We start from the raw sequence: 12,928 nt of genomic DNA, 5'->3' as shown, positions 1-12,928 counted from the left end.
CTCCTCTCCTCCTCGCATGTGCTCCCTACCAACTTCATATACGCTTCCTTTTTCGCCTCCACTTTGCCTTTGACTATGTCATTCCACCACCAGTCGCCTTGGTGCCTGCCTGAGTGACCCTTCGATATCCCCAGCACCTCTCTCGCCGCCTCCTTAACACAGTTCGCCATCGTAGCCCACATAGCGCTGGCGTCCTCGCTACTCCTCCAAGCTCCCATAGCTGATAACCTCCCCTCCAACTCCTGGGCTTTATCCTTGTCAAGGCTCCCTACCTAATCCTCGGTTGACCACGAGCATACCTCTTCTTCCTCCTTAACGTAATACCGACGTCCATTACCAAGAGCTTATGCTGGGTCGCGAGGGTCTCACTTGGGATAACCTTGCAATCCTTGCACAACCCTCTATCACATCTTCTGAGGAGGAGGTAATCAATCTGAGTTTTCACCACCGAACTTCGGAAAGTTACAAGATGCTCCTCCCTCTTCGGAAAACTCGAGTTCGCAATTACTAGCTCGAAAGCCTTAGCGAAATCCAACAGCGAAGAACCTCCTCCGTTCCTATCCCCAAAGCCGAAGCCACCATGAACCTCGCCATAGTCTCCAGCAACCGACCCAATGTGGCCATTGAAATCCCCTCCTATAAATAACTTCTCAGCGGGTGGAATACTACGCACGATCTCGTCCAAACTCTCCCAGAAATGCCTTTTAACCTCCTCATCCAAGCCCGCTTGCAGCGCGTAAGCGCTAACGACATTGAGGGTGCACTCACCGATCACCAACTTAATAAACATTAGTCTGTCATGCACAGCCTAACCTCAACCACCGACTCTCTAAGATCCCTATCCACCAAGATACCCACTCCATTCTTACCCCTCACGACTCCAGAGTACCACAACTTATACCCGTTCACATTCCTCGCCTTCGACCCTACCCACCTAGTCTCCTGGACACAAGCTATATTTACTTTTCTCTTCTGGAGAATCTTTGCCAGCACAATAGACTTACCCCTCAGCGTGTCTATATTCCATGAACCGATCCTCAACCTACAAGCTCCCTTTCTCCCCTTACCCTCCTTGCCTCCCGTCCTATCCTCTGGCCCCCTCCCCACCCCCCTCCCCACCCCACAAACCCCCTGAGGACATGACCTTACTCTACCATCCCAAACCACAGCCACGATGGACTACGGACAAGCACTAGCACATAATAGGAACCAACTAGAAGGTAACAAGTAACAACTACAAGTGCATTAATACTATGCGTAAAGTAATGCTAACTAGATTGGCAGAATTTAACTATCACAAAGAGATAAACAGGAAGGCGGGAGGTACCAACTCCCGATGGAAAGAACCTGAAGATATGACTTGATGCACGCCCGAGGTCACGGAATCCGCCGCGCGTCCTTCCAAATCTTACCAACTTTGCACCTACCAACTGGGAATGCTCCACTTGCTTGCCCGTACACCTCGCGCTCGTCTCGACCACGCAGCTAGTTCCTTGCAAAATTGCACACAACCACCACGAAAACAATAGGGGAGGGGGGGATTGTCAACCTGTCGCCACTGCACCAACTTAGTTCTATGAAAGCCCGGGCTAGGTATCCAACACAAAGGAGGGGAAGGGGGGGGGGACAGGTGACCTGGACAGATGTGAAAAGAGAGGGGTGTTCGCCGACTAGAGGTTGCCGATGGGTTGCTAGGGTTCGTGCTTTGGGAACTAAAATTTTGGCACGAGAAGGGATAGGGGCACGAACAATAGGGAAAGAGAGAAGGGCTTAGGGGGGTAAGAGAGAAGAAAAGAGAGAGGAGGAGAAAGACCGGTCGCCGGCCGGAAAACTCCGGCGATGACTGACGTAGGGAAGATGCAAAAATAGAAAATGGGGGGAGGAGAGAAGGGGGGGGGGGAGGGGAAATGGAGAGAGAGAGAGAGGGAGAGAGGATAGCTTACCTATGATTTCCGGCGCCGGCGGACCCGCCGTTGATTTTACAGTAGACGGAAAAGGGAGAGACTAGCGGGGAGAGAGAAAGAGATTAGAGAGAGAGAAAGAGCCGTTAAGCATTCACTGCCATGCTTGAAAGGAAATTAGATAAAAAGGTGAAAATCATTAGGTCAGATAGAGGTGGTGAATATTATGGAAATATAATAAATCAGGACAATGTCCAGGTCCATTTGCAAAGCTCCTCGAGGATGGCATATGTGCACAGTATACTATGCCAGGAACACCTTGACAAAATAGTGTTGCAGAAAGGCGTAATCAAACACTTATGGATATGGTCAGGAGCATGATGAGTAATTCCTAAATACCCAAATTATTATGGATATATGCTCTTACAACCCCTGTATATTTATTAAACAGGGTTCCTAGTAAGGCAGTCCAAAGACCCCTTTTGAACTGTGGACAAGAAGGAAACCTAGTTTAAGGCACCTGCATGTTTGGGGTTGCCCAACGGAAGCTAGAGTTTATAATCCACAAGAAAAGAAATTAGATTCTTGAACAGTAAGTGGTTACTTTATTGGTTATCCAGAGAAATCTAAAGGGTATGTGTTTTAATGTCAAACCATAGTTTAAGAATTGTTGAAACTGGTAATGCAAGATTCATTGAGAATGGTGAAGTTAGTGGGAGTGTTGAAAAGCAAAGTGTGGAATAAAAGAGGTGAGGGTCAATGTTCCATTACCCCCAAATGTGCCTACTTCCACACAAATACCAAATATTGTTCCAGTTGTTGAAGAACACTTTGACAACACCGAGCAACATTTGGATGAAACACTTCATGAAGAAACTAACTCACAAATATCTGACACAAATGAACCACAAGAAATGCCATTAAGAAAATCTCAAAGAGTTAGAAAATCGGCTATTTCAGATGATTACATGGTTTACTTGCAAGAGTCGGATTTTGACATTGGTCTTAATAAGGATCCGTTTTCATATTCACAAGCCATAGAAAGTAATGAGTCTGACAAATGGATCGATTCCATGAAGGAAAGGTTAAAATCCATGGAATACAATAAAGTCTGGGATCTCGTTGAATTGCTAGAAAGTTCTAAAAGAATCGGGTGTAGATGGGTCTTTAAGACCAAACGCGATTCAAATGGTAATATTGAACGATATAAAGCAGACTTGTTGCCAAGGGTAATACTCAGAAAGGAGGCAAAGAGACGTTTCACTTATCTCAAAGAAAGACTCGTTAAGAATTATTATGGATTTGGTGGCTCATTATGATTTAGAGTTACACCAAATGGATGTGAAAACTGCCTTTCTTAATGGAGACCTCGAGAATGAAGTTTATATGGACCAACCAGAGGGTTTCGAAACTAAAGGAAAATGTCAAATGGTGTATAAACTGAAGAAGTCAATATATGGACTAAAACAAGCCTCACGACAATGGTATATAAAGTTTAATGATACCATAAAATCTTTTGGATTTGTGGAAAATATCGTTGATCAGTGTATATACCAAAAGATCAGTGGGAGCAAGTTTATATTCTTAGTCCTATATGTTGATGATATCCTACTTGCTGCTAATGATTTAGGCATATTGCGTGAGACTAAAAATTTTCTCTCTAAGAATTTTGAAATGAAAGATAAGGGCGAGACATCCTATGTGATAGGAATAGAAATATTCCGTGATAGATCACAATAATTATTGGGATTGTCTCAGAAAGGCTATATCGAAAGAGTTCTAGAGAGATTTAACATGAATAACTGTTCAGCAGGAATTGTTCCAATTCAAAGGGGGGACAAATTTAGTCTCATGCATTACCCTAAGAATAATGTAGAACGAAAAGAAATGGAATCAATTCCTTACTCTTCTATTGTTGGTAGTCTGATGTATGCTCAGACTTGCACAAAACCGGATATTATTTTTGTGGTCGGAATGCTGGAAAGATATCGGAGTAACCCAGGAATTGATCACTGGAAAACTGCAAAGAAAGTCTTGAGGTACATGAAAGGAACGAAGGATCACATGCTCATGTATAGAAGATCCAAGCATTTGAAAGTTGTTGAATACTCGGATTCAGATTTCGCTGGATGTATTGACACTAGAAAGTCCACGTTTGGTTATTTGTTCCAATTAGCTGAAGGAGCAACATCATGGAAGAGTTCCAAATAGTCTGTCATTGATACATCCTTGATGGAAGCAGAATTTGTGGCATATTTTGAAGCCACAATTCATGCATTATGGTTGTGACACTTTATTTCAGGACTTGGCATTGTCGACACCATTACCAAGCCGCTGAAAATTTACTGTGATAATTCGGCAGCAGTATTCTTCTCCAAGAACGATAAGAACTCCACATGTGCCAAACATATGGAATTAAAGTACTTTACCGTCAAGGAGAAAGTTCAGAAACAAAGAGTGTCACTTGAGCATATTAGAACTGATCTCATGATTGCAGATCCGTTAACGAATGGTTTACAGCCAAAGATATTTAAAGAACATGTACATAGAATGGGTCTTGGCTGTATTTATGATTGAAGTATTTATGATGTTTTGATACTCTGATCTCATTTATGTGTTTCTGATATACATTAATGATTTCCTGTTTCTCATAATGGTGTACACATTATTGTTTTGAGATATTACATGATAAGTCTCAATGAGACATTATTGTGGACCATAATATTTTATAGCTTATGGACCTGATACGATAAGTTACTAATATTGTAGTATATGGAAGGAGTATGTAGACAAATTATATATGACCACCATAACTCACATTTACTAGTTTATCGTATTGTGGTGTTTATGATGGACATTATAAAAGAGATTTGTTTATGCGCAACTAATGTTCCTATATTAAATATTAATATTATGTGATTATTTGGCCAAGTTGGAGAATGTAAGATTTTCTTACGTTTATTGGTGGCCCAATAAGTTTAAACGCCCATAATTAATATTTAATTAATGATCAAATCTCATCCGTCCGATCGGTTACTTGATGGACGTACCGGATTAAGTGAGAACCTCTATAAATTGGACCTCATCCCCACCCATTAGGGTTACCGTATTTTTATTTCTCTCTTCCATCACTAAAGGCGGCAGTAACAAAAGTTAGGGAAAGGGGCGAGAAACCAATTTCGATAAACGCTTCCGCTTCGTGATAATGGCTTACGATTAAAGTATGTTTTCTGTAGCAACTTTATGTAAGGTTATCATGTTCATGAAGATCCTGGTATGCAATTAAAATTTATGTTTACATCGTAGCCATATATTATGTAATTTTATATTTAACCTACATTTGATCTGATTTGGCAAATTTAGTCTAATTAAATAAAACCAATTTTCCCTTTACACCTCTATTAGCGTACGTGTTACAGGCCATGCCAGTTTCTATAGAGTTCAGAAACTAAATTGAAGTTAAGCACAGGATATAAAGTGAATTAATCTCACTGAATATCCCAAATAGTTCAAATGCAATACAACGAGCTCAACAAATTGAGAGAGTCACGTGTGCAAAAATAGTTAGTTAGCTAAATATTGAGCAAATTAACTGTGACAGTCAAGCGTAAGCACCCGGTTAGCTTAGCTAATAATTAGCATCAACTGCTTTAAAAAACATTTCTATTTGCTGAAAATATGTTTGGATAGAAATATTAAAGCCGATAATGAGCAGTTAATGTGTTAAGATGATAAAAATAGCCTTAAAGCTATTTAAAAGGAAAATTATCTTTTCTTTACATACAGAAGAACAATTTAAGGTGGAAACAGAATGGGAAGGAAGTTAGCAGATTTTCTGGCAAATGTATGTCAGGATAAAAGAATTTTTTGAGGAAACAAAAAATATATGTATAGATGAAGCACCATAACACTTGACTCAAGCAATTATGTTCACGAGCCAGCCTTTTCGGTCGGATATCCATAGTTCTTGAACTCTCTCTCTTTTTTTTTTTTTTTTTTTTTTTTTTAGTTCTCGAAATTAATTGGCATTTGAAGACTTCAAGTGTTATTGAATTAAAATAGTTGTTTTCATGTAACATTAGCATTAACACAGCTCCAGTCTAAGATCATATTGATTTTGTGAAGCTCACTACTGGAATATTATACTAGCTAGATGATGTGCAAGATCTTAGGCATACACACAAAAAGTAATGGGACATCATATATATGTACAAATAAGTACTTTCAGTTGCAGAGGAACAACTTTGATTTAGTTTTTCTTTAAATTATATATATGTGCATTAGAGACAGTGCACAACTATTCTACTAATTCAGCAGCATGAACGGATTTGAACGTATGACTTAAAAAGTAATTTTGTACTTCTTTTGCCACTATACTAGAATCTTTTCTTATGTTAAAGAGATTAAACTAAAAGAAATTGTTTTGTGCAATATAATATTCGGAAATTGAATTGAACCCCCTTACATCCACCTAGTTGCGATCGCCTTCTCCATCCCTTAAGAAATCCATCTAGGGAATGTTTGTTTGAATTCTTGACATCCGTTCATGAAAAACAAGATAATGCAGCCGCGAGGCTCTTGACCACGCTCTCGCGACCTTCATTGCTTTGCACTTTTGTAAGAATTTTAAATGCCAGTTGTAGTAACCTCAATAAAGATGATTTTACCGTGAAGGAAACCAAGACTATAACGCTGAAAAGACTAGTAATTCTGGAGTGAACCACCTTTATTTACTTTCTCTACTTTTCGCAAAGACTTATTAAGGACTGTATCGTTTAGATCAGTCCCGGCTTGTAATGACACTTCTTAATTTCCTGTAAAATAATAATAATTTTGTCTTTTAGCAACAAAAAAAATACGGATATATAAGTTCAGTTTGCATGTGCGGAACTAGCAGAGCTCATAATACACTCCAATATATATTCAGGCAAGAAATGGCTAAGACAAATGAATTTTCAAATGTTAAGGTATAACCATTAATTTAGCACCAAATGATGCAACTAAGAACATTGAAATAGAGCGATGCCTCGTAGCACCAAATGATACGATCTACGAATATTGAAATACAACGATGCCTCTATTCTAAAGTCTAAACCAGAGAACTGACAACGGAGTAGATATGTTTTGAGATTAAACCAGGTGCTTCTGGGATGAAAGTTCCACATATATATATATATATATATATATATATATATATATATATATATATATATATATATATATATCATCAATCGCTTATATTGCAACCGCAGTATAATTACACTTGTACTTATTAACCAAACTAAAAGTAAAAATAAATAGGAAACACACGGTATTATCACATTCAGTTGATCTCAAATCATGATTTAAACAAAAAGAGCTAAGACGAATGTAATCTTGAAAGATGCTTATTTGGCAATAAACTGAGGAAGGGGGATTATGCACCACAGCGCACAGTGACGGTCTATGTTGACCTCATCCAAAAGCTTATTTGTTTCAATCTTAGAAACTTCAATTTTCTCAAATAAAGTTATTTACAAGGGAAAAAAATGAAGTGGCACTTCTCTCTCCAAATGCATATTAACAGTTCAAACTAGTTACAAACCATCGCCAAACACTCCATAACTTCATCAACCCCCTGGCTCATTATCTGCATTAAGTGCAAATACTTAGCCTTGCAACAACTACCCAAAACGTCATATACTAATGAAAGAACACCATGTGTGGAAAAATGATGAACAAGTGTTTAAGCTTGAATCAAGATCAGCTGAAGATAAATGTGCTGATCACGGAGATCAACACCTGACAACTTCCCAAAGCACAAGAAACTTCAGCTCCTAATCCCGGGCATCATAAGCTTACCTATACAGTCTATAATCAAACTAAATCATACAAAGCCTAACAACTGCAAGCTAAGCAGGTAAACAATGCTACATAATTTTTTATATTTTTTGTGCTTGAAATAGAGTTTACATTCATGTTAAAATGATCACCAAGAAGATATTGAGTTAAATAAAAACCTATCGATACAACAACATATGACAGCTCCTTAAAATGTTAAAGCTGAAATGACAAATGAAGACAAAGCTTTTCTGTGAAGAATGTATTTCTTAACAAGACAAGAAGATATGCTATGTTAACACAAAACTTAACAATACAACAAAATGTGACAGTGTCCTTAAAATTTCGATGCTGAAAGAAGAGGAAAGAAAACTTGCTCGTCAACGAATCTGTTTCCTCACTATTGCATGTTAACAAATGTCTTTCCTAAAAACATGTTACCAAATCTGTAGTTACCTAACAAGGATGAGTGATACTTCTGACACCTAGCAAGATCGGAGTTTAAATATTCATCTCCCAGGTAAAACTACTCTAACTACCACTGCTATGTTTATGATTTATGAGATCAAAACAGTCAGTCTTCAACCACCAAGGACTTCTATTGCCTAGCACATGTATCTAATGACCCTCCGACGTATCCTTAGCAGGGTTGTGGGCATAGGGAAAAAGGAAAACTAATCATCAATCCTCTGAATTCCACTAACTATTTCACAGTACCTGAAAGCATAATTTGACAGGCAGGAAATTGTTCCACACGATTCGCAAGTTGCTGAACAGCACACAATATGTAAAATTATGCAAGAAAGATGAACATTATATTACGCTAGGGCATTCGGGTTTGTAAATGAGAAAGTAGGGGGTGATGATCCTAAATAGAAACGAGGCTTATCATCAATAATCAGTAGTTGCATTGACTCTCTCACAGCACCAGAGAGAATAATTGACATGTAGAAAATTATCTTCATGAATTGCAAGTTGGCAGAACTGCACACAAAATGGATACTTAGCTAGGAGTAGAATTAAGATCAGTTAGTCCATTTGGGATGGTGAAAGATATTTACAAAGAAGGAATAAACTTTATGTTAGGCTAGGTTATTTGGGATAGCTAATCTTAGAACCTAGAACATAAGGGGGGCATAAAAGAAACTAATGTTAATCATACAAAGTTCCGCCGACTATTTCAGGGTGGCAGAGAAGATTATGTAGAGTGACTAGAACAATGCGCCATTTATATCTTTCTGACAAGGAACACTCAACATATACCTATCCAGAAAGTAACAGCTCTAGTTCCTTCCCCCTCCCCCTCTTCCGAACCAGGGGAGTACATTTGGCTATTCAGTTCGAGTTCATATTTTTTTTATTCAAATAATTAGTTATTTAATTTGAGAGAATACAATCACTTTTTCACTTTGGCTTTTTTATTTGGTTCTTCGATTTATTGTTTTGGTGTTTCTAGTTTTGCCTTTTCATTTGGCGCCATCATCAATGTTGGCTATGGATTAGCAAATTTTGAATTAGTATAAACTAGATGAGATCATAAAATCGACAAGATAATTAGGATATTTTCCCTTATTTATCAAAGATTCCCCCTCAATCTCTTTCAGTTTATTAGAACTGATCAAGCTATTCATCAATTTGAACAACGGAAAAGAAAGGAAGGACACAAGGAAGAGAGAGAAAATTAACCCAAGAAAATGCACTCCACTGATAACAGATTATGATTATAGTACAATTATCCGAGAAACAACGACTCAAATTATCATGTCGTTTAAAGTATAGTTCATTTTCGATCTCCTTTTCTCAAAATGAATATTGAATGTAGATGTTAAAATGATAATACTCCATATATCAATTAAATGATTTTTACATAAAGAGTTAGGTATTCAAAGATAAATCCACTTATACGAACTTCTCAAAGCATGACAGGTTCCAAATCCACATTTAGGAGGAAAGTTGACGTAGATTGATGGTTGCAAAGGCTCTATATGGAGGTTCGGAGGAATGTTAGTTTATCAGCAGCACTGCAGAAATCCTGCCGATCAGTTGGCCGAGGTAGCTCCAACTAATCAGCAAGATTACTAGACTGCTACTGAGAAACATTCTGGAATTAGGCCAAGAAAGGTTTCAGAAGTAGCTATCGCCCTAAAAGGTTTTGAGGAATATAATGTTTCTCGGCAGCAGTCCAATTCTTCTGTGCTTTCATTCTGGATTTTCTTCTCATAAGACAATCTCTTAGACCTTAGTGCTTGACTACCCGATATTGTTGGATTGCATTGTGGTTCATCCAAACCTTTGCCCTGGTATTTTTATTTATGGACTTTGACCACTTTGAATTTTCTTATATAAAGAAAGACCAATTAAGACTCTACATATAACCTAGGCACGTGGATGGTTAAAAGGGTAAGAAATTAAATAATAAAGGGCATAGAACATCATCAAAATTCAAATAACGGAAAGGTTATGAAAAGAACATCCTACAGCTTGGTGACTCATTGAATCATGAAAGATTGGTACAGAATGAGTAGTTTATATAGGAGGGGCATGGTACTCTTTGGTTATTTTTCTCATAATTGCTGAAATGAAAAGCATAGTAAGTTGTTAAATTCACAAAAAAAATTAGTAAGTTATTAAATTCAGCAAAAAGAAATTAGTAAGTTGTTACAAATTAAATTTAGTAAAATCAGATTACAGAAACGGATCGGAGAAGGGAAGGGGGAAAAGGATAGTGATATACGGAATTTGCTTCCAATGTTATGACTTTTAGTTGACTCTCTACCTGCACAAGGTAGGGGTAAGGTGTGCGTACATACTATCCTCCCCGGACCCCACTTGTGGGAATACAATGGCTACGTTGTTGTTATTGTTATGCCTTTTAGTTTACAGACTGATAAATCACATAGAACTAAGAAACATATTCGGTTATTTGTAAATCATTAATGGTTGCAGGTACCTCCTGGTTGAGCTAGGAAACCCAATAGTTGGTCACACATATAGGGAGGGCACTCAAGTAGTTGATGTTTTAACAAATACGGGTTCCAACCTAAATGTGTTTGAGCTAATTATGAATTATTGTTCCCCCAATTCTTTTTCTATGGAAGTTTATGTACTAATCTCTAATACTCTGCATCCTTTTAAGCAAAGCACAAAAAAAAGAGAGGAAGATTAACAATTATAGTATTTGTGGAAAGACAATTGAATAACTGCAAATATTTAAAAAAATATCAATGGGACATAAATATAGAATTTAAATCTTTTTCTGAGTCCCAAGGTCTTAGATTACTAATTAGATAAATTTTACCAGTGGGAAACAGAAGATTGTGAGTCCAGGTTGTTGTAGAATTGAGTCAACCGCCGCCGATTTTCGGGTTTCCGGTTAATAGGTTTCTTCCGCAAACCAAATATTTCTTGGACCAAAGGTACATGAACCAGAACTAATTTCCAGGCCAAGAACCAACCTGCACAAAATTTTCACAATCAAAATGCTTTTAGCTGAAATTCGAGATTTTTTTACAAAAATAGACAGACAGACCTAAGAGGAGTAAGGAGAGGACGAAGATGATAGCAAGAAGGGGACGAAAGAGGAATAGACTCAGATATTCCCACGATGATACGGCATTCAGCTCGTAGGATGACGACTCCATGATTCAACTGAGAAGCTGGAATTGAGTATTTGCAGGAATTTCCAAATTGAAACGGGAAGAAGGGAAGAAACTAAAAAGAGTAAATTACACTTTGTCACTAAACTTTATCATGAAGTCATGATACCACCCAAAACTTTGTTTTAAAATTTTCGGGGAAAATGACAAAAATGATTCTCTTAAGTTTGGAGAGGGGGGGGGGGGGGGGTAGATTTAAATAGTCCCTTAAATATGCTATTGAACAATTTTAGTCCTTTAGTTTCCAATATTGAGCACTTCAGTTTTCACTTTTCAAGTTTTCATCAAATATTTAACAAATTATGCTGTTAGATTTAACGAAAACAGTTTTTTTTTAAATATTTAACTAGAAATATTAGGAAATCATATCAAATCTCAAAATCCGCAACATCAAAAATTACACCAAACACTAAAAATAGATCGAAAATATTAGAAATACACCTAAAAAATGACACTAAACACAAAAAGTAGACAACAGTAGAAGCTGCAAAAAACGTACCTCCAAATATTGGTTTCTCTTAATTTTTTTAATACATTTGTCATTAACTCTAAGCATTATTTGCAAAATATTTAATGTAGACCAAAAGTATTTATTTATTATAAATTTAATTGAATTTTTTTTTTTACTATCAAATTTTATTACCAAAGCAAAAATTTACGGCTCAAAAATACAAAATTGATCTAAGGCTTGACATCATTCCAAAACCTTAGGAAACATCTTACTAGTACTATCAGGAAGGAAACAGGTTTCCTTGTCCTTCTTTTAGCAGCTCATATTCAAGGATAGTAGTTCAAGTCTTCAAACCTTCGGCTTGATCTGGGCTTCATGTTACCTCTACCAAATATTAATTGAATAATCAGCTTGATAATCAACTCTGGTTGCCTCTGTTTTGTCTGGAATATCCTCGTATTTCTCTCCTGCCATATATCATAGACACATCTTGCTAATGCCACTCTCTAAAATTTCCTCACTAGTAGTTTTCGCTTTGTCATGGCAGTATGACCAAGCTAGCTCCTGTTTCCATCTGTTCTTTAGATTTACTTATACTGTTATTATTTAGGGCAAATTTCTTCAATAGATAGACATAAAAAGACATGTCCTAAGTTGATGCTTTTTGGCTCTATATTGCATAGAGTGCAACATAGGTCATTAGTTATCCCCCATCTTGCTAGCCTATCTCTAGTGCTTAACTTTCCAATTATAGCTAAATACATAACAAAACATCCACTTGGGAGATCCAATATTGTTGCATACCAGTTTCTTCAATTGTATTTTCTGATATTCACCTTTTAACCTTTGATACACCTTTTTAGTGGAAAACCCAAGATAAAATTTCTTGTATATTAATCTGCATCAGTAAGGTATTTTTTAGCCTTCAAAATCTTCTTTACCATACATGAAGTTTCTTTAGGTTCAACTTCCACAATTGTTTTTGTCTCTACCATAGTAAAATGTGTATCCATTGGACTCATAGTTTATCCTTTTTATGGGCTAGATTCAATAGCAACATGCATAGCAGGGTTATTCCATACAAAGATATCTAGTAAATT

The 12,928-nt window shown here is 37.2% G+C and overlaps 2 protein-coding genes across 4 annotated transcripts; both read right to left on the bottom strand.

Annotated features, from left to right (window-relative positions):
- Window positions 1-268: 268 nt before the first annotated feature.
- LOC109210999 (craniofacial development protein 2-like) lies at window positions 269-790 on the bottom strand. The gene has a single exon (XM_019374488.1). The coding sequence runs from the start codon at window positions 788-790 to the stop codon at window positions 269-271; it is 522 nt and encodes a 173-aa protein (XP_019230033.1).
- Window positions 791-7,218: 6,428 nt separating this feature from the next.
- LOC109211004 lies at window positions 7,219-11,497 on the bottom strand. 3 transcript variants are annotated; one of them, XM_019374493.1, is made up of 3 exons: window positions 11,251-11,497; window positions 11,020-11,176; window positions 7,219-7,751 (listed from the first exon to the last, which is right to left on the bottom strand). In XM_019374493.1, coding segments are annotated over exons 1-3 (270 nt in total). In that variant the 5' UTR covers window positions 11,363-11,497; the 3' UTR covers window positions 7,219-7,750. The 3 variants fall into 3 exon arrangements, with proteins under 3 accessions (XP_019230038.1, XP_019230037.1, XP_019230039.1); XM_019374492.1 differs by having other exon boundaries at window positions 7,219-7,742; XM_019374494.1 differs by having other exon boundaries at window positions 7,219-7,530.
- Window positions 11,498-12,928: the final 1,431 nt, after the last annotated feature.

This window comes from Nicotiana attenuata, unplaced genomic scaffold (genome assembly GCF_001879085.1).
Source record: "Nicotiana attenuata strain UT unplaced genomic scaffold, NIATTr2, whole genome shotgun sequence".
NCBI classification, from domain to species: Eukaryota; Viridiplantae; Streptophyta; class Magnoliopsida; order Solanales; family Solanaceae; genus Nicotiana; species Nicotiana attenuata.
This window is presented reverse-complemented; position numbering and strand designations above follow the sequence as displayed.

What these genes read in the sequence shown, in the direction of transcription:
- LOC109211004 (XM_019374492.1), bottom strand. Translation starts at nt 11,362, where the DNA reads ATGGAGTCGTCATCCTACGAGCTGAATGCCGTATCATCGTGGGAATAT. An exon ending in CCTCTCCTTACTCCTCTTAG is followed by an intron (nt 11,177 to 11,250) that starts GTCTGTCTGTCT and finishes AATTTTGTGCAG; the next exon opens with GTTGGTTCTTGGCCTGGAAA.
- LOC109210999 (XM_019374488.1), bottom strand. Translation starts at nt 790, where the DNA reads ATGTTTATTAAGTTGGTGATCGGTGAGTGCACCCTCAATGTCGTTAGC.